The 25,362-nt window shown below is 51.3% G+C and overlaps 1 protein-coding gene across 1 annotated transcript; it reads right to left on the reverse strand.

The window, feature by feature from the left end:
* Positions 1 to 1,791: 1,791 nt before the first annotated feature.
* On the reverse strand, positions 1,792 to 25,103 carry CPD (carboxypeptidase D). Its single transcript, XM_064394337.1, has 21 exons — positions 24,398 to 25,103; positions 21,870 to 22,117; positions 15,180 to 15,322; positions 14,280 to 14,449; positions 13,348 to 13,715; positions 12,771 to 12,962; positions 11,749 to 11,916; positions 10,662 to 10,771; positions 10,118 to 10,220; positions 9,534 to 9,676; positions 8,860 to 9,029; positions 7,972 to 8,283; positions 6,624 to 6,819; positions 6,254 to 6,389; positions 5,414 to 5,563; positions 4,915 to 5,010; positions 4,758 to 4,822; positions 4,468 to 4,599; positions 3,954 to 4,139; positions 3,555 to 3,654; positions 1,792 to 2,515 (listed from the first exon to the last, which is right to left on the reverse strand). The coding sequence occupies exons 1-21, from the start codon at positions 25,081 to 25,083 to the stop codon at positions 2,289 to 2,291; spliced, it is 4,101 nt and encodes a 1,366-aa protein (XP_064250407.1). The 5' UTR covers positions 25,084 to 25,103; the 3' UTR covers positions 1,792 to 2,288.
* Between the last annotated feature and the right edge of the window lie 259 nt (positions 25,104 to 25,362).

Raw genomic sequence — 25,362 nt, forward strand, 5'->3', positions numbered from 1 at the left:
ATATACACACCTATCCCACAGCTAATTCCGAAATGCGATCTGAGGGAAAGGGCCAGTTCCTAACAGGACTTATTGCTACAGGGACAAAGCAGGGCCAGCTCTGTCCATTTCCTGCTGCCAGAGCAAACAGAGCCCAAACACAGCCCTAAGAGCCATTTGCAAACCCGACTTGAAATAATGTCTCTTGTTAAAGGAGGAACAGTTCAGAGATGAGGCAGGATTAATGCTACTGTGTGCTGGTGTCCTGCAGCCCATTACAGGTGGAAAAGGGACAAAAAAAAGGGACCAAACCCCATTCCTTGCTCAGCACAATGAGCTGGGAACGGGCACAGAGATGTTCAGGCTCCTGCACAAGGCGAGCAGAGCAGTTCTGTCACAGCAGATGTGGGACAGGAGCACAGGGAGCGCTCAGCATCTTCTCCCTGTTCCCAGAACACCTCCCCAGCCACACCTTGTGCTTCCTGCAGTGGAATTCCCTGTGGAACAGGGAAGGTGTCCGAGGGTTCTCTCTGTCCCTGCACAGAACCAGATGAGATGATGGCCATGGCAGCATGGAAGGGCTCTGGAAGGGCATTTCCACAGGCAGGGGTGAAGAACAGCTTCAGCCCCAGTGACACGGCCCACAGGACTTCAGTGGGGCTGTTCCCCCAGAGGAGACCAGCCAGACCCCATTAGATTTTTGGGTGCAATCCCTCCACCCACAGACACCATGTGCAGGTTTCACCAGTGGACATCCCCAGGACTCTGGAGGACAGAGCAGCTCAGGGCAAACTCAAGGCCTAAGGCTCCTGCACGCCAGAAATCAGCTCAGTGGGGCAAGAATTGAAAAAGAAAATGAGCAAGAAAGTAAGTGCCTATTCTAACCCCAGCCTTCTGGTTCTGCAGAAAGCACAGGAACATCAGAGATAACATAAAGGCTGTGGAAATCAAACATTTCAACCATTCTTTCCTTCTGGACATCCCTTCTATTCCCCACAAACCCCACGTTTCTTGGGGATGTGCTGCAGCTCCTCTTTCCAACCTCCTGCCAAGTGCAACACAAGAGAATCTGGCTGCTTTTCCCTTCCCCCTGAGCACAGTTCAGCCCTTCCCCACTCCCTGCACCACAGCTGCAGCCACACACACAGGTGGAGCTCCTGCTCCACACTCCAGGGGTGCTGCAGGAGAAGAACAGAGCCAAGCCAGCAGAAAATTTGCTGCCTGCCATCACCAGAGCTCGGTGGTTAAATGGTGCTAGGTGGACAGTGGCAAATGGTGCAGGTTTTCTTCAGAATTTAGCACCAAAGTTGGGCCATGGATACTCCCATGACCTCTCCCTGCTGCTCCAGTAGTGCTCAAATATAAAGCAGTGGTCAGATTTCACTGTTTCCTCCTGAATAGTGGTGGATTTGAGCAAAATTGATCAGGTTTTCTACAGATCAGTGAATCAATTTGCTTAGAACAACCTTCCAGCTGCTCTTTCAGGCACTGAGCTATTGGAAAATGAACATGAGACCCCAAAGCCAAGCCTATGACACAAACAAAACACAACCAGGGTGATGGGAATAACGTTTCTTTGCTCCCCAGAAGGGAGGAACAGCAGCATGGCAGAGCTGGCAGGCAGTGGAGCTCTGTCAGAGGGAGCTCTGACTCTCCAGCTCACATCAAGAGCAATGTCATCTCCCCAGCCTTCAGGAGACCAAGTCACTCCCTGAAAGCAGTGACACATTAGAGGTGCTCCACAACCACTGCAGGTCACAGCAACCCACAGTAGGAAAGGTCTAAGGGAAGAGCTGAGAATCAAAGGCTTTTTTTCTTTTTTTTTTTGGGTTTTTTCTGAGGGCTGCTCTGCAGAATGTGCAGTCACTTGAAGGACCTGGCTTCCCCCAAGCATGTAGTGGAAAACATGAAATCAAAACAGGTAGAGAGACCTTTTTTGGAGTGTTGTGACCATGACCCTGTGCAGGTCTTGGGGCACTTCCCCACCATCTGCTCCCTGTGCTGAGATGCTGGGGAAATGCTCAGAGCTCTGCTGGCCACCCTATTAAAGCTGCCTTTCAAACCACATCATAGAAACCTCCAGATCTTGACCCAAAAATGTAACAAACCACGTCCCTATGTCAGAAACAGCCTCCAACACCCACTGAGTGCCTGTACACAGGAACAGAGCAGACAGAGGGGAGCTGGGAGCTGCCACCCACCCCTCTGGAGGACACATCCCAAAGCCAACATTTCAAAACTGAACCCCAGGGATCGCCCCCCACCACCAGCTCTGGTCCATGGGAACCTCCTCTCCTGCCCTGGAGGTGTCAGTGCTTGCTGGAGTACAGTGTTTCTTCCTCAGTGTCTGTTTCATCCTGGAACTCGTGGCTGAGGAGGGATTTCTTGGAGCCAGTGGACATCATGCGGATTTCGTCCTCGTAGTCGTCGTGGTGCTGCCGCAGGCGGTGGAAGCCATCCTTGTGCCTGTTGGACTTGATGGAGCACACACACCAGATGATACAGGCAGTGAGCACCAGGGCAGACATGCTGGCACCTGCCAGAGAGAGGACACCAAAGTTAATGCCACGCTGCCCCATGATGTAGCGTTCACATTCTCTGAAAAATTCCTTTGCCCAGAGTTTTTCTCCTGAGAAGCTGAAAGGCAGCTAGAGAGGCCTCAGAGAAAAGGAAAGCAATTCTTATCTCATTTGCTTCTCCTGTGCTGTGCTCATGTAAAATGTGTTTAGAAATTGTTTACCCAAAGGTGATTGCCTGATTGGATTCTGGTGTTAATTAACTCATTGGCCAATTATGGCCAAGCTGTGTTGGGACTCTGGAAAGAGTCATGAGTTTTCATCATTATCTTTTTAGCATTAAGTATCTTTTCTGTATTCTTTAGTATAGTATAGTATTCTTTAATATAATATAGTATAATAAGTAATAAATTAGCCTTCTGAGAACACAGTCAGATGCATCATTCCTGCCTTCGTTAGGGCTCTTTAATTACAATACTATGCCAGAGGCTCCCAGGCTTGCCAGCACCTCTCCTCCCCCTCCTGCAGTTATAACCACTTTCTTCACTTCACTGTGACCCTGCTCCTTCCTCCTAGGCCACGGAGGACAAGAGAGCTGCTCCCAGAACAGGACACACTCCATTTTCTGTTTGAAATCCAGGAGATTATCACCAAGCTCCACTACAGACCACTGGGTCTAAACTCCCACACACCACTCCCCAGCAGCTGCCACCTTAAGAAAATAATCACTTCAGGCTTACCTGATGTCACAACACCTAAAAAAGCCTTGAAGGAGCAAGATCTCCTATGCACACAAGCTCTCCCCATTCCAGATACCTCAAAGTATAATTTGGACCCTCCAAATCCCTGCAAAACATTCTACTTCCTCCCTCCTTCCCTCCTACCAAGCAGAACCAAGGGCTGTTGGATGAGTTTGCAAGGATAAGAGTCTGTTCAGAAGGGAAAGCAGGAGATGGCTTAAGCCTGCAGGCTGCTTTCCCAGTTCAGTGGAGGGTCTCTGTCAGCACGAACTGGTACAGAAAGCAAAGCTCAAAGCTTTGATAAAAAATATCACTGTACCTGCCACAGTTATAACCAGCTCTCTTGGCAGCCCAAAAATCCTGTTTTCTGTGTCAAATACAATGAACACAGAGCTGGGTGCATCATCACGTACAAAGACCTGCAGAAAGACATGAGAGGTTAGATCATCTATGAGCTTGGGGATCCAGACAAGAGAGACATTTGTCATCTGCCTGGTCCTGCCCTGATCAAAGAAAAGTGCCATGCAAAGAAAAGGCACTCCCAAAACCACCCTGCTGTGCTGGGAAGTTGTTCTCACCCATTCTGTCAAGGCAGAAAACAGCTCCTGATGGCACCTAATCAGCAGCTAAACACAGGCACAACCAGGCAGAGCCCAAACAGGGAAGATTTTATGTGAAAGGAAATGAAGGAACATCTCCAACATGGACATTCACATACCTTGACATGTTTCTGCTGGTAGCCACTGGCTGTTGCATCAATGCTGTGAAAACCTGGAGCCAGGAGCACATGGAAATAGCCACCTTCTTTAGTGTACACCCTCAAGCCTTCATTCAGAACAATGGCAGCTTTAGAAATTGCCCTGCCACTCTTGTCTTGGACAATGCCATGCACTCCCTTGTGGACCTGAAACAAAACATTTCAAACACTTCACTTCCAGATCCAAGCTTACAGTGCATTTGTAACTAAAATGAGATCTCTAAAATACAGCCCACTTACCATCCCTGACCCTCACAATAAATAACAGTGCAAGGCAACACAGCACAGATGTTTAACTCTTGTGTCAACACCTGCCCTGCTCACTTGCTGCCTTCCTCACAGAGCCTAAGCCATGAACATCTGTAATTACACAGCACCAACCAAACCACAAAGACTCTCCGTGCTGTTCTCTTCCTCTCCCCCTCCCCACCACTTCACTCCCTGCCAGAACTTCCTCCCACAGAGTGCAGCTCACCTCCACAAGCATGCTAAGGAGAGATTTCCTGTGGTCTGCCCACAGGCTAGGAAGCTGTCCAGCACTGGGGAAGTAGCAGCAGCCGGTATAAACAGTGATCTCAGGACACTGACCAAATGTCACGCTGAAATCCTGCAAAAAACAAAACCACAGTTACAAGGAAAGAGGTAATAAAAAAAGCTTTGCAAAGTGCAGCTGGAGGGGGAGAAACTTTGCCCAGACATCAGGACAAATATGCTTTTTACTGGTTGTTTAGCAGAAATGAGAAGCCCTGTGCCATGCAGCAGTACCTTCATACTTCCCAGGTGACTGTGCCATTCCGAGCCACGGATCACTCCACCAGGAATAGTCTCATCTGTGAGAGCAAAAACACAGCTGTCAGCCAGAGCCTGCCCAGCAGAGTCTGCCACAAGCTGACAGGGGGTTAAAGGACTCAACCAAACATACCTGACTTATTTGGACAGCCTGGCTGGCCCAAATGCATCACTGGGTGGTTGTTTGCATACACAGATGCCAAATGCTTTAGTGTTTCTTTGTTCTCCACTGCAACAGGAAAAGTGAGACTTTGAGCATGCAACTCTCATTCCCTGCATGGGGAAGATTCCCATTTTAACCCCATGATCCTGTACTAAACAGAAACACATATTGTTTCAGAGCATTTCTATTTCTTCTAACAATAAGGGGCAGTATCAAAAGCAGACTTTATACTGGTTCTGGCAGAGGAAAGGTTGAAATACTGCTGTAGGCATAGGAATTGTAAATGTTCTGATCCCTAGCTGAACCCTGTGAGGTTTTATAGATTTACTTACAGACTGTCAACTGCACACACAAAGGGCTGAACACAAAGGAGGCTACAGAACACCACGAGCACAAAAAGCCCTTACAGCACATGGTCACATGAACCTCTGCAGAGACAGCCTGGGGAGAACCAGGCAGCTGATCACACCTGACTGTGTTGGCTTGTCATAGGGGTAAGTGACAAGCAGAGATCCTCCATCCAGAGCGACAGAGAGGCTGAAATCATGCTTCAGTATCAAGTTCTCCACGATGGCTTTGGTCTCAGGCTCTCGTGCCGCTGAGTACCGGGTGTAATTGCCTATAAATCAGAACAACAAATAGAAAAGGGAACTAAGAACAGTTTCCTCTGCTCTTTGAGAGGCCAGAAGTACAACCTTTATGTCTGAAATTAGGTCTGCTGCAGGTATGAAAAGGCCTCTGTTAGATCTCAGCAGAGATCAAGTAAAGCACCCAGTCCACATTATGCACGGGGGGGATTCATCTGCAAAGCTAAAGAAATGTGCAACATCACAATTTCCCCAAGCTATTTCCTTTCGTGTTGCAGAAGGTATTTCATGTGTGTTTGCTCACAACAATGTCACAGAATTGACATTTTCTTAAGGAGTTAGGATGATCCCAGCCAAACTTGGGCAGAGAACATTTCCTCCTCAGGAAGGGTGGGCTGATACAGTGCTATGGATACAGTTACATGGAAACCAGAAAAACATGAAAAAAGGAGACTCCTTCTGGGGAGCATGAACAGAGGGCATTTTTTCAGAGATGAAAGAAATCCATTAAGAGTAAGAATACATCAGGTATTATCTGACCTCTCCTATTCCTAAATAACTCTGCTTTGTCTCTTGCACATAAGAGACTGCAAATTGCTGTCTGTAAAAAAGATCCAAGCTCTGGAAGCTTTCTATCAGCTGTGCTGCCTGGAGAACTGTCTTCTCTACAGGCAGACCCTGCAACCCAACGACTCCACCCAACCACGGGTCAGTTGTTTTACTTGTGAAATCTGTGTCCAGGTCTCTGCCATGAGCGTTGGTCTGGCCTATCTTGGAGGTGCAGCCTCTCTCCTGGGCGATCTCGCGTCCGTCCGGGTTCAGGGAAGGCACAATCACAATCCGTGTCCGGTCAATCAGCTGAGCAAAAGGAGAAACAGCACAAAGTGCAATTAGAAGGGTTCATTTCCCTGGATCTTAAGCCAGGAGCTGCAGTTTGAGGTTCTCATCCTGTGGATTGAACACCTCCCTGTTACACATGGAACCATCATAAGCCCCACACCAGTTTTGGCAGAAGGAGTCTCCCCCAGTGAGCACTGTCATCTCAGGCTACAGCTGGAAGGCTCCAAGCAGGTCTTTGGATTGGCCTCTCACCTTTGTGATAGCATCATTCTTCTTGTAGTTCATGCAAAGAAACTCTGCCAGTGTCAGGAGCAGCTCTGTCCCAACGGGAGCGTTTCCGTGAATGCCGGCAACAAAGCGGATCTTGGGCTCCTCAGGCTCGGACTCGTTGGGCTTGTTGGAGATTTCAAGGGACCAGATCTGGCGGAACTCCACACTCTGACCCAAACTGCCAAGAGATGGGAAATGGGAGTGTCAGCTCAGCAAGGGAGCTGCAACTCCAGCCTGACCTCATGGAGAAATCCCAGTGTGGAAAGGAAGTGCTGCCAGCCTCCAGTGAGAGGCCACACAAGCAAGAGAAACACCACCAGAGCAGGGGGGCAGATTTGCAGCAGCACTGAACAGAATTCACTCTGAACATCAGTTTGAACACCAGCATCTGGGTAAGGGTGTATCCAGGTCCAGATGCACAGAAAATCCAAAGCTCTATATGTCTCCATACAGAGATCATGATAAATGTGGAACTGCTGGATCCTCTGCGCTGCCAGTGGTGGGTTTTGTTTTGTTTCTTTTTTCCCTTCAGAGCAGGATACATCTGGACATCAAACTAATTTATAAAGCAGGACAAAAGAGGCCTGTTCCCAGTAATGCAGGAGCTGTTGCTACAGCCATGCTGTTAAGTTGGCAAACTGAGTGCAGGCAAAGCAGGGAACAGGCTCAGGGCTGATGCAACTGCAGGGACAATAGAGGCTACAGATCAGCAAGGCAGCCTTGGCACCAGCAGGGACAGCACATGAGCACATTGTGCCTGGTTACAACAAGCAAATGAGGCCCTGGGACAAAGGGATTTGTGCTTTCTAAAGCTGACAGAGGGTAAGCGTTACAGGTCACAAAGGAAAGCAGAGGATGGCAGCAGCTGGTCTTCTGCTGGAGGGCACAGACCTTGGCCCAGGGCAAGCTCACACAAAAGTGTCTTGCACTACTGAAATAAAATCTGGAGGCAGACAATGAAAAAAGAGCCATCTAAGATTTGTAAGTCAAATCTGGTCGTTTTTACCGGGGACTTTTCAACGAGGTGGATGTCAGAAAGGATTTAAAGAACAGACAAAATAGTAAGAAACAGAGATAATTGCAGAAATCTGGGATATCAGTGTTGGGAATATAGCCAGTCCCAAGCATCCCTGGGGAACTAAGTCAGGGAAAAGCACATTAATGCACCTATAGGCCCTGCAGCCATTGCTCTGCTACCACGTCCTTACACATGGGGGTCCCAACACCTCAGAGAGCACAGCAAAGGGAGGGGTGAGCTCCCCATCTCTGTGTTCATGACTTCACAACAACTTCACAATATCCCCGGCTCAGGCTGCTGCTCTGTTTTCACCTGGTGAGATTTGTGATGTGTGGGTAGTTGAGGTAGAGGCCTCGGAGGAACTCGGAGAGGTCCTTGTAGGGCCGGTATCTGTAGGGAGTCACATCCCTGGAGGAGGTGAGCAGGAGCCGCTCCAGACCATTCTCAGCAGAGAGATCTTTGATCAGGGTCTCAAACTCCTTCTCGTTGGGGTTGCTGGTGTCTGGGGTGTTCAAGACCAGCACCTTCCCCTCTTCCACTTTGCTGTCTGTCCGCGAAAGAGTGAAGTTGACCTGCACCCCACCTTTGCTGTCAACTTCCACCATCTTACTGAGTGGATCATACCTGCCCAGGGAAGAGAAGGCACAAGAAAACATCAGGCATTTGAAACCTTGGACAACAAGCCAGTCCCATTCCTGACTACACACCCACAGGGGACTGGGACTGCTCCCCTGCCCACAGTGAGAGGCACAGAAATGAGGAGCAAGAACAGCTCAAAGGGATGTGGGAATGGCAGGAGGACAGGGAACAACTCAGGCCCCAACATGGCACTGAGCTGCTTTTGGCTCAGGTGTTGCAGGGTTACATGGCAGACTGGCAAGACAACAAGTCAGGCTGCTTTAACACAGAATTTTGGCAGCATTGAAGCGATGGAGTCACTTCTGTGGGCAGCTGCCTGGAAAAGAATTTCCCCTAAAGACATCAAGCTATCCACTCTAACAAGGGAAGATTGGGATTGCACCCCAGTGCCAGGTGAGCAGTCTGACACCACGGCAGTCTCACACTGCTATCTCTGCACAGGCTAGAGGGCAGGAGAAACACCCATGCCTACGTGTGCTGTAGGCAGGCAGAGGTGCTGGAATGCTCCTGAGTGGGAAGTCAGTCCTGCAGCTGTTTGCTCCTGGTCTGGGGCTTGCTCACCCTCGGGCAGATGCTGTGATTTTGTAGGTCCCTGGGACCAGCAGGCGCCAGAAGTCTCCATCCTTGTAGGTGGTCACTGGGTGGTTGATGTCAGCCACGCTGATGGTGGCGTTGAGGATGCCCCTCTTGTCCACAGCATCCAGCACAAAGCCCCAGACACCCTGGTGAACCTGCACAAAGGAGCTCTGCTGAGTGCCAGCCCCAGCTCTGCCTCCCACCCCTCACATTTTCAGCATTCCCAGAGGAGCAAGATGTTCCAAAAGGGTTCAGGTTGGACTGGCCAGCAGCTGGCCTGGACAAAGATCACCTGATGAATACAATGAGCAATTGTTTGGCTCAGGGAGTCAGCATGGCACTCTCTGCTCCACACCTTTGTTTGCACACCCCAGGTGTGCAGCACCAGCCCCACTTAGATAGGAAGAGAATGTAAGGGACATTCCAGCCTCAGGAAACCCAAGGTAGTGGTACATAAAAAGCTCCCACCTGCATCCTCTGGATGCTATTTCCATACAGATTTTTGCTATGCTGAGAAGGGAGAGTAGCTGAGACAGGCTCTGATGGGGGTGATTTCTGTAGAGCAGGTAGCCAGGCTGGCCAGATCACCCTGCTCATTCTGACTTGCCCAAAGCAAGCCCCAGAGGGAGCTGAGCTGGCCTGAGGTCAAGGCACCTCACCTGTTTCATGAACTGCAGCAGAGAGCGCCGGTTCTGCGCCCAGTACTTTGGCAGCTCCTCAGCCTTGGGGTATTTCACACAGCCCAGCTCAATGGTCACTTCAAAGCAGTTTGTATGTAAGTAATTCCAGTCTTGCATCCCACCTACAACAAGAATGTAAAAAGAAGCTTTGACTTCTGAAGTACCACAGCTCAAAAAAAAAAATTACAAGTCAGATACCAGAGAAAGATGAAGTACAGGCTTGAAGGGAAAAGACTTTTACACAGGGCAGGATTCAAGCTTCAAAGGGATGCCAAAAGAGCAGACAAATAACCTTCCTTCTTGTAAATACCTTTCATGCTAATAAAGTGCTGTAAAATTTTATGAAACCGTTTTGCTAATAGCCAGAGAAACTACACTATAAATTCCTTCCCCCGGGAATAACTTTATTAGGGTACATTATACAAGAGGTTATAAAAGCAACCTGAGTGCCATTAATCTGAGCTGACCAGTGCAGAGTTCCTGACTGATCAGACTAAATTATTTAAGCTGCACATGCATTAAATTGAAGACAAACAGTGCAGGAGATTTCAGGTGTACTTTACCTGGAACGTTGTACCACTGAGCCCCGTTAGTGATGCCATGTGGGAAGTACTCAGTGGGGTACATATCCTTACAAGGGCTTCCCTGGTACATCTTTGCATTTTCCTATAAAACAAGATGCAACATTTGAAGGTGAGCCTGCACTGCACAGCCACGGGCACTCTTGTTCTAGCCTTAGTCACACATTCAGGGTTACCAAACACAGATGTGTGTCCACCACTGCAGCACTGACTGCACCCACACCCAAACCCAGCCCAGATATCCTTGCTCCCTCCTCCCAGCCCATGAGCAGCATTTTCCAGCACCCTTCAAAGTGCCTGCACAGAGCTCTTGTCCTTCAGTGCCTGCAGACAGAGCATGCTGGGCACCACTCATGGAATGGGAGCCTCCTGTAGGATCCTCCTGCTGTGCCTGCAACACCAGGGGCTCAGCCACAGCGCCTGCACCCACCTCTGCCAGCTGCTCAGGAGCTTCCCTGGAAGCTGAAAAGGAGTTTCCCAGAAGTCAACCTAGCAGGATGTGCCCGTTTTCCTGTTAGAGCTTTACCTTGGCGTAGGCAAGTGCCAGCTTCTGGAACACAGCATCATCTGGGGATTTACTGTATATGGCTATTCCTTGCTCATCGTCATCGAAGGGGTAATTAACCACCAGGGAACCTGCAGGCAAAGCAAGCTTTGGCTCATACTTGGGTGCTTGCCCAGTGATCTCTCAGCACAACAGTGGAAATTTTTCTCCAGCAAGTGCCAAGCCTCCTGTTTCTCAAGACTTGGCATTAAACAAAGCATTAAGCCCAGTGGATAGACGAGACAGAAGCACAGGAAGAGATAACACCACACCTAGTCAGGAAGGAGAACCAAAGCCACAACAACATCAAAGCTTTGGCTCTTACATGAAGGAGGGCTGAACACAACCACATAATAATAATTGCTTTCACAGAGAAGTGGAAGCAAGGGGAAGAATTTCCCAGAACATGCATGGTGCTTTTGACACAGATGATGCAGTTTTTCAGCTTTCTGGAGTTTACTGCTGAAGGTTCCCCCAAGGAAGCTGTACTAATAGCACCACAAAACCCCAGACACCACTGCAGCTGGAGACCTGCCAGCCCCCTCACGCCCACACATGACACTTCTGCACTACAAACCAAACACAAGGGCAACAAAGCATCCACCTGCAAGTTACCACAGCTACAAGCCAGCAGACAAACTGTCTAGGGAGTAAGCTCTAATACACAGAGACTTAATTTAGAACACTCCAAAAGGATAATTAAATTACTGCAAATTTCATAGTTCCGCCATGCGATTCAAGGCAGGGAACCCTCAGGACTGCATTCACTCTATGAATGCTGTAAAGCCCTTAACAGCCACAGCTCTATATCCCATTCCCAGACCATCTGCTGAGCAATTGCTGACAAGGGACTCCATCCCCATCTCCCAGATGCTCCCTTCAGAGAAGTGGTTGGGATCTTCCCAGCAGCCGCCTCAACTCCCTACAAATATGTTTGGTTCACTCTCTCTTTCCATATTGCAGCACGAGAGCTCCCCAGTGCACACCTGGAACACCCTGGAGACATCCCAGCAAACTCCCACCCCACAGAGGCCAGCAGAGAGGAAGGAGCTTGGTTTGGATGTGGTACCTCCGTGCAGGTTTGCTGAGAGCACAAACGGGTAAGACTGGAGCCAGGCCATGACAGCACGAGTTTCTGGCTGGGGAGGGTCTGTCACGTGGACAAACTGATCTGGAAAGTTCCTGTTCAGGTCGTAGTTGTTGCTGTTGTTTCTGCCAACGGTACCTGCTTTGTCTCCTGAAAATGAAGCACAAGTTCAAGCTCATGTCCTGTGAAGAGGCTTCAATCTCTTACTACAGAGTTTACAAGTAGTAGTTAATGAAGAGATCAGAGCACAGCAGTGCTGGTCCCTTGCACCCAGGCAGGGCACCCAGGCCCTTCCCAGCAAGTGGCCTGCTCTGTGCAGCAATGCCTGGGGGCCCTTCCAGTGGGTGTTTGCTCAGGCCCTCAGGGCAGTCAGACCAGCAGAAGGGCACTGAACCATGAACAATCTCTGCAGCCGGATGTCACGACCACAGAAACCTCAGAGCTCACCTTCCCAAACCAGCCAGACAAGTTCTTTGTCAAACCCAAGCAGAGCTCTGCTTCCAGAAAGTGATTCTGGACAGGCTCTGTTCTGCCAATCTGCAAGAGCCACGTAGTTCTAAGACTTCCCTGAAGGATGTTTTTGCCAGTTTCAGCCTCATGGTAAAAATCTGTGTTATCCTTGGACAAGTGCTCTGCAGACAGCCTGGCTCCCACACTGCATTTACTGAGAGAATGGACCAAAGCACAGCAAGCAAGAGCTGTATCAAAGAAATGTCTTTTTTCAAAAAAAGCCCTGGATTAGCCACAAACCATCAGGGGACCCAAACAGGGGCAGCTCACAGCACTGCTGAAGTGTAAGAGCTCTCCCCAACAGCTTCCAGCATCCATCAATCAGGGTCCACCCACTCATCCCACAGCACACACCGAGCCCCTTCCCAGCCTCCCTGTATGGAGAGCACTCCTGCTCCAGTGAGGCTTCCAGATTTCCCAGGGACTCCATGATCCCAAAGACTTATTGCTCTGAGAGCTAGGAACCCCATAGATTTTGGCACAGGCAGCAATACCTTCCTGGGACTTCTCATAGCCATCAGGGTTCATGGAGGGCATGATGTGGATCCGTGTGCTCTGGACCAAGTCAGTCACTTCAGGATCTGTGCCAAAGTTCTTGCAGAGGTACTCGATGAGGTTCAGGAGAAGCTCTCGCCCCACAACTTCATTCCCGTGCATGTTACCGATGTACTTGAACTCTGGCTCACCTGCAGACACAGGGTTACACCACAGAAACAATTATAACCACTATGTTACAGCTTGGAGACACCTCACCACCCTGAGCATTGCTCTTGCAAGCTTTGCTGGAGGGCATTTACCTAAGACTCACATTTCTGCGCCCACAACCCCAAAAAGAACAATGTCTCATGGAAGTCTCTTTGTCCTTCTTCCCCAGAGCTCCATGACCAGCAGAGATGTCCCCAGCAATGCTCTAACACCCACTGCACTCACACTTTTTATAAAGAATACTACAAGGAGCAGCTCAGTCTCTCAGGAGAGGCGCCAGCTCCACTCTCCTTTTCACTTTGCCTCTCCCAGCGTAAAGCTCTGTCACTCGCATTTGTGCCTTGCCATAGAGGATTCCCCCATCACCTGCTTCGTGGACACCAGGGTTGTCAGAGATCTCCATGACGTAGAGCTCGCGCAGCTCCACGGACTTGCCCACGGAGTAGAGGCGGGTGATGTTGGGGTACTCGTTGGCGTAGCGCCGCAGGAAGATCTCCATGTCCGAGAAGTGGTGGTGGCGGAAGTCCACGGGCTGGATGGGCTCGTGGACAGGGCTTGGCTTTGGGGCCTCAGCCTGCACGGGGGTGGGGGTGATGGCAGTGACAGCGGCGGGCGCTGCCGTGAGCTGGGTGACGTTAGGAGCTGGTGGCATCGCAGTGGGCTGCAAGGAGAAGTTCACTTCTGTGGCGTCTCCCTCCTTCACCTCGATGTTCTCTTTGGTCACTGGTGTGTAACTGTGGAATAAACAACTGGCTTCAGCAAGGAGGCTCTGCAGAGAAGAGGCCAAAACACCCTGCAGTCCCTCCATCACTCCAGCCTACTCCTCCCAGCCCAAATGCACTGGGATGTTCATGACTGAGAGATTCACAGGACAAAGCTGATGGGACTCATCCCACTGCCACCAAACCCAGCTCCACTGCTGTCCTTGAAAGAATCCACAGGCTCAACAGGGAAAAGCCCCAGGTGTATCACAGAAAGTGCCAAGGGGCAAGTTACACATTCACACCCAGGCTTGGGACAACACAAACTCCTGCTGGGGTGACCCTACTCCACTTCCTCCCTTTGCACTGAAGTAGCAATTTGATACCAGCTGTCAAACAGAAGTTGACACAGAAATTCTGTGCACTCGACAGCACCCTGCTGCAGGAGCAAACACAGCTGCAGCTCTGAGCTGGAACCATTTACTGCTGCAGCTTCCAGCCAAGCCCTTTAAATACATAAGGTGTTTTGGAGGGGAAATCAAGAGAAGGAACAGCAGCAGCTGGCAGTGTGGGCACAGGCTGCCACAGAGACATTACCCCATGACAAAAGCAGTCACATTGTAGGTCCCAGGCACCAGCAGCCGGTGGTAGTCACCAAATCTCCCTGCTGTGATGTTATGAGCAATACCAGCAACAGCGATGGTCGCATTGTCCAGGCCAGCTCCTGTGACTGCATCCCTCACAAAGCCCTTCACACCAATGTGCACCTGAGGAAAACAAAGCAAGGGCCTTGCTGAAGACAGGCAACATCAGGGGAACTGTGTCCTAAGGCAGCAATACCCCCTCACCCTTCCCCAAATGCAGCAGAGCAGGGCAGCTGCCAGGCAAAGGCACCCCAGGGCTCAGGACTCAGTGTTCAGCCAGACAGCAAGGACAGGAACCCCAGCATGGACTAGGAAGGCAGCAGGATCTCAGAATTTACCTTCCTAGCAAACTCTCTAATTCACCAACATGGGCAAACTGCAATATGAACACAGCAGCGTTACAGGCCAAATTCAGCTGCCTCTGAGCCCAGCCTAAACTGCCACCTACTCAGCTCATACACATCTCATACACATCTCTCAGCATCTGGAGACAGCCTGGCAGAGGGCTCTGCACGCCAGGGTCTCAGCAGTGTGGATGCTTGTGAACATCACTGCAGATTCATGGCAGAGACCAGCCAGTACTTTGCATGTCATAGGGAGACCTGCACCAATCAGTCCCTCTAACACTGCACCCCACAAGAGCAAAGCTCTGCCATTGCAGCATGTGGCAGCTGTGGCAGAACCAGAGAAACAGCAGCTTTGTAGCCACCGACCTCCAAACAAAGCTGCAGCACCTGCATTACCTCACACAGCACACAAAGCCACAAGGGCACCTGAACGTGGTGCTCTCAGCCCAGGATGGACACACAGGTCTCACAGCTGCCACCCCCACACCCAGCCCAGCCCTCAATACCTTCTCAATGAAAGCCAGGAGAGACTCCCGGTTGTTCTCCCACTCCTTTGGAAGCTCAGAGGTCGGTGGGTATTTGCAGCAGGACAGCTCCAGTGTGATCTCAAAGCAGTTGGCCCACACGTAGTTGTAATCCTGCATCCCACCTGAGGAAAGGAGGCAGAGATGTCCCAAGAGCAATGCACACACATCCCACCACAGGATGCTGTTTCTCCTTGTCCTTCAGCCCCACACAGCATCTCCCCAGGATGCTGCCCCAGCTCCAGAGTGAGCAGCCTAAGGAGAAAAGCCAGGTCACATTATCATGACACCCTGTGCTGTAACTGGAACACTGGGCCATTCAAATCAGCCACAGCCAGCTCAGAGTGACAGTCCTTACAGTCCTTTTGTCTCACTGCTCCACCAGCTGAACTCATCAGCACAGCTCTTGGGAATTCATACAGGTTCAGTTTACATTTCCAGACACAACAAACCCAGTGTGCCAGGGCAGGCACACCAGATTCTGAGCATTCCAGCTGCCAAGCCCTTCCCTGAGCATTCTAAGCTACCTCAAGATTTGTGAGGTCTGCCTGCAAGACAGGTTACTTCACACAAAATGAGTTTGAGGCCTTTGATAGAAAAGAATACCAAGACTATCAACTTGGGAGCTGGCAGCTCAAATCTGCACACTGGAATCAGTTTCAAGGACAACTGCTCTCCCAAAAGCCTCTTAGCAAAACCACACGTCTGTGAAACAGGTGTGAGAATCACCCTGCTAAACCCCACCACATGACCACATGAAAGGATTGCTCCCACCACCCAATCAGGCAGTTGTGTCAGTAAGGAAGATACACCACACTGTTTTTTGCACGCTGACAAAGTTTTCTGGCTTACACAAATTTATTTAGTTATAACACAGGCAGACTGATGGGTCACAGCCTTGGCCACCTCTTCCTAGACAGCTCCAACCTGTACAGCAGCATCTGCAACCTCCACACCAACAGAGTGACTCCTACCAGGGTCACCTGGACAGGGGCCAGAGTCTCTTCTGGATGAGTTGAGGGAGTTGAACTGACTCTCAGAAGCCCCTCTCTCAGGGAACAGCAATGCATTTTCTCCACAGGAGGAAGATGTCAAGTCCAGGAGAAGGAAAGCAGAGAGCTGTGGCAGATATGGCACCAGCCTGCAGAGCCCCAGCAGGAAGGTGTGTTAGAAATGCAGATTTTGTGCACCCATCCTTTGCTTGACCCACTGAAGCACTGCATCAGTGCTCTGCCAGAAGACCTAATTTCCTTTGAGCAGTTTCCTAATCATTCACAAGCCCCCTGAAGTGAGGGACCCTCCATGGCACTGGCCAATTAACCAGCCAGAATGGATCAATATCCTGATGCAAATGCACTGCCTGGCACTGGCAGGGGCTGTGTTAATGCCTGGGCAGGAACAGGGGAAAACCAGCAGCACCTGACCAAGCAGAGGAGGCTCCTACCACAGGTGGTGGCCCAGAAGGTCACAGTCCACTGCTCAGAATTCAACAGCCCCACTGCAGCTGGGTAAAGCAGGGATGGACTAACAGCATAAAGCAGGATTTAGAACAGGCCCCTGGGAAGATGTGTGGGATGGGACCACAACAAGATGTCCCAGTTCCTCTCAGTCCTCCTGGGAGTGTGCTGCTGAGGGAACACGGAGCTTTCATTGTAACAAATCAAATGTCCCTTGCAGCCAGGAGAGCACTGCAGCTTGTGCACGGGCTGACATCAAAACAGGAAAGAGACTTTCCTGTCCAGCACAGGGGGCCACGACGTGCTGGAGGACTTTCTAACTCTAAAACTCAGTTCAAGGGGTTAGAGAAACAAGAGCTGTGGGTCTGATCCACCCTCAGCTTCATTCAGCTCCTGTTACCAGGCTCAGAACAGGCAGGCACAGCAGGCTGCTCTCTCGCCAGCAAACACCACGCCGAGCACAACGATTTGCCAGCCCATAACCATCTGCTCCTAGCAGGACGTTAATGCATTTGAAAACCTCCAAAACGTAAACCAGAGCCATTATGAAACATATTTAGTGCTTCATCTGCCATTCAAGCAAATTTAGGACAGATGCTCACCCATAATAGAGCAGCAACGGACTAAATTGGAGCTTGCTACATCAATTCTGGTAAAACTGTCTCTTGGAGAAAGTAGTACACTGCATTCTTGAAAATTTGGATTGTATCCACTGCACATATTTGGCCTTCACAGGGCTGTGTTGCAGAGCAGGACAGTTATTTTTACAGCCTGTGGAGTTACGTATTTTCCCACATACCATCTGCACAGCCTCCCCTGACTATGCAGAGACCCAGAGGGGTCAAGAGAGAGCTGAACTCAGCCTGCCATGAGCAGAGCACAAAATACACACCTGAGGGAGAAAACTGCCAGACTACAGTGCTTCTACTCTGTTTGGGTAATATCTGGGATAACCCCTTGGATTCACTTCAGCATTTTAATCACGGGGTGTCTTTTAGCCCACACTGTGAAGAGTTTCAGCCTCCCCATGAAGCACCATTCCCCTTTTCATCAGTGAGCAGCTTAGTGGCATAGCAAGTCAGCCCCTGGCTGGCAGCAGGTCACAGAAATGCTCAGAACAAACCTCTCTCCTGCTCTGACCTACCCCCTGAGCATCAGGACTGTGCTTCAGGCAGGGATCCCAGGGCTCCAGCAGCACAAACACTGCAGAGCTCACACTGACAGGGGGGCCTCTGCTCCCTGCCAAGCTCAAACCAGGAGAATGCAGCTCTCTAGAGTCAACCCTGAGGATCCAGATACCATAAATACTCCACGTGCCAGGAGAAGCCTGCCAGGCCAGCCAAGAACTCTTTTTTCAAACTGCACTATGCAGAAAACTAATTCCAGCTCTCACTGGAACAGACATCAGCAGATAAGGAACCTGCAGCTCAGTTACAGCAGAGAAGCAGTCATGTCTGCTCTGCAGAGAGAGCAGATGGCACCAAGCAAGCTGGAGACACGATTCAATACGTGGCACAAGTTGCTGACTCTGCTCAGGACTGATTGTCTCATAGCATGGGACTGAGTGAGCACCAGCAGCAGCACCAAGCAGGCAGAAGAATGTTCTGGCCCATTAGTCTGCAAGCATTAAAACTCAGAGGAGGTGAGGTTTGGGCCTCCAACTGCAGCAGCTGCATGAGCCAGAGCAGCCCAGCCCAGCAGCCTTTTCTCAAAGAGAAAGTGCTGCCCAGTACAGCACTGCCCAGCAGCTCATGACAGATGTGAAAAGAGGCCTTAAGACATTCCAACCATCAAGCCAATACTTCTCTCAAGAATAAAAAGAACTGCAGAAAGACCTTCATGAAAATACAAGCACATAAGTGCAGCAAATTGTGCAGAAAGACATGGCTGAGAGCTTCTACAAGAGCTCACTCTGTGCAAGTCAAGTGCCCTCTGCCATGCCCAGGAAACAGAGGCCACCACAGTGATGCCACACTGTTCTCAGCACTTATTTTAACTGCACTGAGCTGGATGCCACTAAAAGCTGGTTGGAAGCTCAGTGTGGCTGGTAACCACAATCAAAACAACCCAGTAAGCACACAGGTAACCAAAATCCACTTTCAACCTGAGAAGTGCCTTCCAGTAGACACCAGAAACATCTCAAACACATGGACATGAGGGAGTCAAACCAGCAAGAAAATACATTTTGGGAAAGGACTGCGTGTAAAAACAAACCTCCCAAGGCTGCTCACAAAATATGCTCATGCTGAATTTAGTTTCTGATCTGAATCTCTGAACAACACAAAGGCAAAGCACATCCTGCCCACAGCTGAGAGTGGTTTCTCAACTGCTCTTCATACCCCAGCCCAACTTTGCATGTAGTCCCTTGATCTGAACCAGCCACTTGATAGTTTAAACCCTCAGAGGTTAAAAAGGAAGAGAAAGAGCATGCACACCAGAGATAGCCTCTAAAAGCATCCCAGCCACCAATGTGCTTATCTACAGCAGCTGGAATGCAGGAGCCAAATTCAGCTGTCTGGCAGAGATCCATCTCCCTCTGTGCACACTTGACCTTAGCAATTACTCTCCTGGTTTGTACTTGCCACCTCGATCTGACACATGTAACAGGCTGTTTGCAAACTCAAATGGAAGTTAATGGAGTCTGGCACCAGCATAAAATTGACCTGGTAACTCTGGGACAATGAATCCCGTGGCAGTTTGCTCTCCAGCATGTTTGATTTCACATGATAAAATGTGGCAGGAAAATTTCCACCTGTTGAAACACTATGTTCTCATTTCTTTGTTTTTCCTGGCTTTAGTTCACTTGGAGCTTGCAGGAGTCTCTCCTGGCACAACCTGATCTGGAGGCCTCAAGCACGTGCCCTGCACGGCTCACAGAACCAGGAGCTCTGGTTATCTACCTCCAGAGCTCAGCTCAGAGACTGGGGCTTCCCCAGCCTCATTTCACCACACATTTCAATTCTGCAATCCCTGGGAAAGGCCTCCTGATCCAAGCACGAGCCTCTGCAGTCCTTGGCACAGAGCTGAGCAACTCAGATGACTCCAAAGAGCCTCTCTGATGGTTCTGCTGCTTCTGTCACACCACTTACAACTGACTCCCCTCTGCCTGCTCTTTATCCTCCACTAAAAATAAACATTAAAACCTACAGCCCCGAAGGGGTGAACTGACACAACATCAAATTACATGCATGGTATTGGTCAGCTCCCCATGCTCTCCCCAGGTTACATTTTACATGAACTCCTTGGCTCTGGGGGAACTGCTGCTGCCACCCTGGGCAATGTTCCACTCTCACGTCAGAGCATCCTCCCTGCAATCTCTGCCCGTGACTGGCCTACAGCCATCAGTGCTGAGCCCCAGCCTGTGGCTTGTCACAGAGAAAGGGTTTATTTCTGCAGAGGCTGGGTGCTGGAGGCTATTGGATAGATATAAACCACAGTGACAGCAGCACAGAGCAATCTGGTCTGCAGTTCACACCTTTTATTTCCTGTGAAAGGAAAATGATGCTATTTCTTTGTACTGATGGCAAAGCAAGGCAGCCTGCAAGGTTCACACATCAGTGCCACAGTCACCAACCAGCCTCACAGCCAAGCAGGAGGATGAAAAAGTCATCCCTGCAGTGGGAAATGCAGTTCTTTGGGGTCAGGATAACACAGACACAAAGCTCTGGAATAACTTTCCTTTCAGAGCACACCCACCCCACTTCATTACAAGGACAGAAGATTTCAGATCTGCAGTAAAGAAACTTCCCATCCGAGGTGTTTGCCCATAACAGCCACAACAAGGCAGCACAGATCATCCAGGATATCCTGTTCCCTCACAAGCCAAGTCACCAGATTACACAAACTTTCCTCCTGCTGGACTTCTCACAGCAGCAGAATGAACCTTGAGCCTGCAAACAGCAGGGCTAGTGTGCTCAGCAGGGTAGAGGGAAGGAGACAGCTGGTAGACAGAGAGATCAAACCACATCTTATTTGAACACGACATCTTATTAGCCCAGTGAAATCCTGGGGGATGATTCAACCACTGCTAAAAATCAAGCCTTCCTCTTCCAGCTCAGAGATGATGTGCTCAGGCCCTACAATGGATCCCTCTCCAGCCTTCCCAAGCAAGCTGGATGCAGAATTACCACAGGACTCTGCTGCAAAGCCCACGTTCCAGAAAGACACTGTCTTACCAGAAATCATTAAGCTGTAAGCTCTGAAGGATAAACAGCATTGCCTGTAATACTTGCTCAGCACTTCTGCCATCATCCCTCAGTCACAGCAGAAGGGGAAAAAAAGCAGAGCAGCATAGCAACACAACTTTGTGAGATCATTTCTGCAACTTTTTTGCTGTGTTCTCACCACAGAAGTTCCTGCCCTGCTGGCAGGGCCGTGGCTGTACAACATCCACCAAGGAGCCACACAAATGGGGTAACCTGGGAGCTCTCTCTCCCATGAGAGCTCCTCCTCACATGAATTATTATTTAAATTTTCAACCAAACCAACACACACACAGCAACCCACTGCATGGCTGAGCCAGGCCAGCAACCTCTACCTGCACAGGCAGAGTGGTGGCACCAGGAGGTCATCTGCTCCTGTTCAGCTCACTTCCATGTGCAGCTGCAGAATGGAGGGATCAGGAGCTCTCCTGGAGGCCCCTGCAGGGCAAATCTCAGATCCCTTCTAGATCTCCCACACTGGTGGATAAGAACAGGTCATGCAGGCTGTCACCTCCCACACAGGAGTAGAGCAGCCCATGGAAAAGCTGCAAACCCCATTTCCAGCAAGAGCTCCTTGGTTAGCTCAGGAGTAAAATCTAAACTTTACACAGTTTTACAGCAGGTTATTCTACAATCACAAAATTACAAGCTCAGAGGTTAAAAGACCTCACAGAACATTGGTATTGGTTCAATACCGTTGAGAATAATTTCCTCTTTCCTGTATCAAAATTTAGCAACTGTCAAGAGACCTACAAGAATTCATTTGGCAAATGAAGCCTGCCACGTGCAGGACAACTCTCCACTACATAAGGGGGTCAGGAAGAACCCTTCAGTTTGCTGTGATCTCTTCCCTGCAAACACCTCCCAAGCTGTTACTCACCAGCTGCTGCTCCCACAATGCCACCTCTCCTCATTTCAAGCTGCTAGAACACATTCAAAGCTAAAAATATCACTTAAGCCCCAGTCCTTTCCTCTGGGTGGTGGATGTGAGTCCTCAGGTGAGCAGAGCTTACCTTCCACATCATACCACTGGGCACCATTTGTGATGCCATCTGGGAAGGTCTCTGACTCCTCTCCAGGGCAGTTGGGTTTGCCAGTTCTCATGATGGGGTGATGTGAGGCGTAAGCTTTTGCCAAATATTTGAAGACTTCATCATCAGCTGATTTACTGTAAACTCCTGTGAGGCTGTGTGTGGGCGAGTCATCGTAGGGGTAGCTTGCCACCACAGAGCCACCGTGGAGATTGCCAGAGAGCAGAAACCTGGGCATGGGAAGGAGAGGGAGAAAAATCAGACTGCAAACATTGCAACAGGAAGTTGGTTACAGCCACCCAACCAGTTATTCTGCTGCTTCCCCACCCAAATCACGCTCTCTGGAGCCCCCAAACTCTGTTTTGGGATTAATGAGGCAAAATGCACACACTGGAAGTGGAATCAGTTCTGGAGATGGAACAGGTTTTTTCTGCAGCCTAACACCAAGTCCCAAAATTCAGAGACAGACACAGCAATGTACTCTTGTCAAGCTCTGAGTACACCTGGTACATGCAACAGAATTAACTCACAAATAAAATCTGGATGTGAGACAGAGTTTTTAAAATCTCAAGTCAGAAAATATAGCAGGGCATGCCCCATATCCCCCTTCAGTCTGATCACAGGCTGCACAAGAACTTCAATGAATCCCAAAGGTGATTTTCTCTGTTCTCCTCTCCCACCAAACACAACACTGAAGGGGAAAAAGAACTCTCCTGTGCATTTGCTCAAATGGGATTTGGTTTCCAAGCAGAGGTAATGTGACCAATACCTCTACCTTCCTTAAAACAGTGCACACAAATTGCATTACACCCACTATCTCCCTTTTTAATCAAACAGTTCTGTTTACCCATTCATTTTTCTATCAGCAGTTATGTTAGTCTAACAATTACACCAGTATTAACTGGTGCTGCCAGGCAGAGGGACACACAAAGCCCCACGTTCTTCCTGTTTCACCCTGGCTGATAGCAAATCCCACCTCACATTTACTAAGGGAAAAAAAAAATTAAAAGCTCAAGGAGTTTTCAAAATTATATAAAGAATGCATATGAGTTTCCCCAGTAACTAATTGTGAGCTGAACCAACTCTGGAGGGATTTTAGTGCAAAGTGCTGCACCAGAGCTGTCCTAAAGGATTCTTAGGACAAGAGTTACATCTGAAGTTTCTGCAATTCCTCTGCAGCACCATCCCCATGGGCACTACCATCCACCAAGTTTTAATGAAGATCATTTGCTCACGTAAATTTTGTTTCCTAAGCATGAGCAAATACTATAGAATGCTGAAAGTTCTGTGTGTTGGCTGGAGTCAGCCAACAGCCCTAGAGTGCATTGCCACCCCTTCTTCATCTCTTTCTATCCCTGCTTTGGGGAGAGGGCCACAGTTTGCTGCAGTGCACTGCTGCTCTCTCTGCACAATTTCCCACAGCTGGCTGCACTGACCTTTGTAGTCTGGATCTCTGAAGAACACATGGCAAATAAAGAATCAGTGCCCAGCCTGGCCACTGCATTTTCTGGGGCTGCCCCAGAGCCTCACAGCAGAGCTGGCCTTGGAAGGCACCATCTCCCCTCCCGGGCTGCTGCTCTCCAGGCACAGCAGCTTCCCCCTGGGCTGCCCCTTAGGATGGACAGACAAACGGGTCAGCAGGGATGCTCGAGGCTCAGCCCCACGTGCCTCAACTAAACACATGGGGAAATATGTGTTCCAAAGACAGGGCCTGTCTTTGGAAATGCTGCTGCACAGAACATTATTGCTAAACTTGGGGAATTTCCCATGCAACACAAAGATGAGGGGAAGAAGCCCTGTCCAACCACAACTTTGTCAACATGGTCGCACACAGATGCTTAACCCCAAATATTTCCAGCATCCCACAGCTTGTGCAGTAAGCATTATTGGCCCTAGGAGCAAAACCCTTCGACAAGCTCACAGCGAAGCAGCTGAGAAGTTTCCAGCCACAACCTCGGGGAGATGGGAGACACACAGATAACCATGGAGCCCAGAACACCTGCGTGGGTGCAGACTGCTGCAGCTCCACAAAAACCGGGGCCACCAAACGCCCTCCCCAGCGCAGGGAGGCGGGCTGGGGATAAACAGGTGGGGGGAGGAAATTACTTCTCCTTCCCCACAGGCCTTGCTGGGAAGCAGAGAGAAGGGCTGGAAGCTGGCTGAGAGCCTGGGGGGAGTGAACCCGAGGGTCTCCCATGGGCAGGGAGAGAGGAGCGGGCAGAGAGGGGCACCGGGAAGAGAGGGGCACCGGGCAGAGAGGGGCACCGGGCAGAGAGGGGCACCGGGCAGAGAGGGGCACCGGGCAGAGGGGGGAGCGGGCAGAGGGGGGCACCGGGCAGAGGGGGGCACCGGGCAGAGGGGGGCACCGGGCAGAGGGGGGCACCGGGCAGAGAGGGCACCGGGCAGAGAGGGGCACCGGGCAGAGAGGGGCACCGGGCAGAGAGGGGCACCGGGAGGAGGAGGAGCGGGCAGTGGGCACCGGGCAGAGAGGGGCACCGGGCAGCACTCACCTGTTGCGGCGCATCCACTCGATGAGCGCCTTCACCTCGGGCACGGGCTCCAGGTTGGGCTCGGCGTCCCCGAACTGGTCGGGGAAGCTGCGGTTGAGGTCGCGGCCGCGGCTGTTCTCCCGCCCGCCCTCGGCGCCGCCGCCGCAGTCGCCCTCCCGGGCGCGCTCGAAGCCGTCGGGGTTGAGGCTGGGCAGCAGGTACAGGTCGGTGGTGTTGAGCAGGCGCACGATGCGCTCGTCGCCGCCGGCCCAGCCCAGCAGCAGCTCCCAGGCCAGGCGCAGCAGCAGCGGCCGCGCCAGCGGCTCGTCCCCGTGCATGTTCCCCACGAGCTTCACCTGCGGCCGCCCGGGCAGGGCCGCGCCGCCGGCCGGCTCCTCGGGCCGCTCGGGGCCCAGCCCGGCCGTGAGGCGCAGCACCCACAGCGGCCGCTTCTCCACCGACTGCCCGATGCTGAAGAGCCGCACCAGGCCCGGCGGGGCCGTGGCCTCCAGCGCCCGCAGCGCCTCGCCCAGCTCGGCCGAGTGCAGGTACCGCAGCGCCTCGCCGGGCGCCGCCGCCGCCGCCTCCGCTTTCTTGATGTGGGGGGAGCGGGCCGGGCTCTGCAGCGAGGGCGGCGGCAGCAGCAGCGCGCAGAGGAGCGGCAGCAGCCGCGGCATCGCCCGCAGCCCCCGCGCCGCGCTCGCCATGGCCCCGCGCACGCCCCGGCCCCGCGCACGCCCCGGCCCCGCGGCGCCGCTCCGGCTCCGGGCCGAGGGGGCGGAGGCGCTGCCCTGGGGGCGGGACCTGTCCCCACGCTGGCCAATCAGCGGCGGTTCCAGGGGAGGAGCCGCATGGGCAAGGCGGTGAGGGGCCAATGAGAAGCTGTTGGGGAGTTACGTCACGGGGGGGGGTGTTACCGTGCGAGGCGGCGCCCCCTGCGGGCCCCGGGCCGGCCCAGGCGCGGAGCTCCGCGGGAGCGGAGCCGC

This window comes from Passer domesticus, chromosome 19 (assembly GCF_036417665.1).
Source record: "Passer domesticus isolate bPasDom1 chromosome 19, bPasDom1.hap1, whole genome shotgun sequence".
Classification (NCBI taxonomy): Eukaryota; Metazoa; Chordata; class Aves; order Passeriformes; family Passeridae; genus Passer; species Passer domesticus.

Bases quoted from the DNA above. Each gene is read 5' to 3' on its own strand.
- CPD (XM_064394337.1), bottom strand. From the start codon at position 25,083: ATGGCGAGCGCGGCGCGGGGGCTGCGGGCGATGCCGCGGCTGCTGCCG. The intron at 11,917-12,770 runs GTATTGCTGCCT...CTTCATTTTCAG, and splicing joins CTATGAGAAGTCCCAGGAAG to GAGACAAAGCAGGTACCGTT. The intron at 5,011-5,413 runs GTGTGATCAGCT...TTCCTGTTGCAG, and splicing joins TGACAAGCCAACACAGTCAG to TGGAGAACAAAGAAACACTA.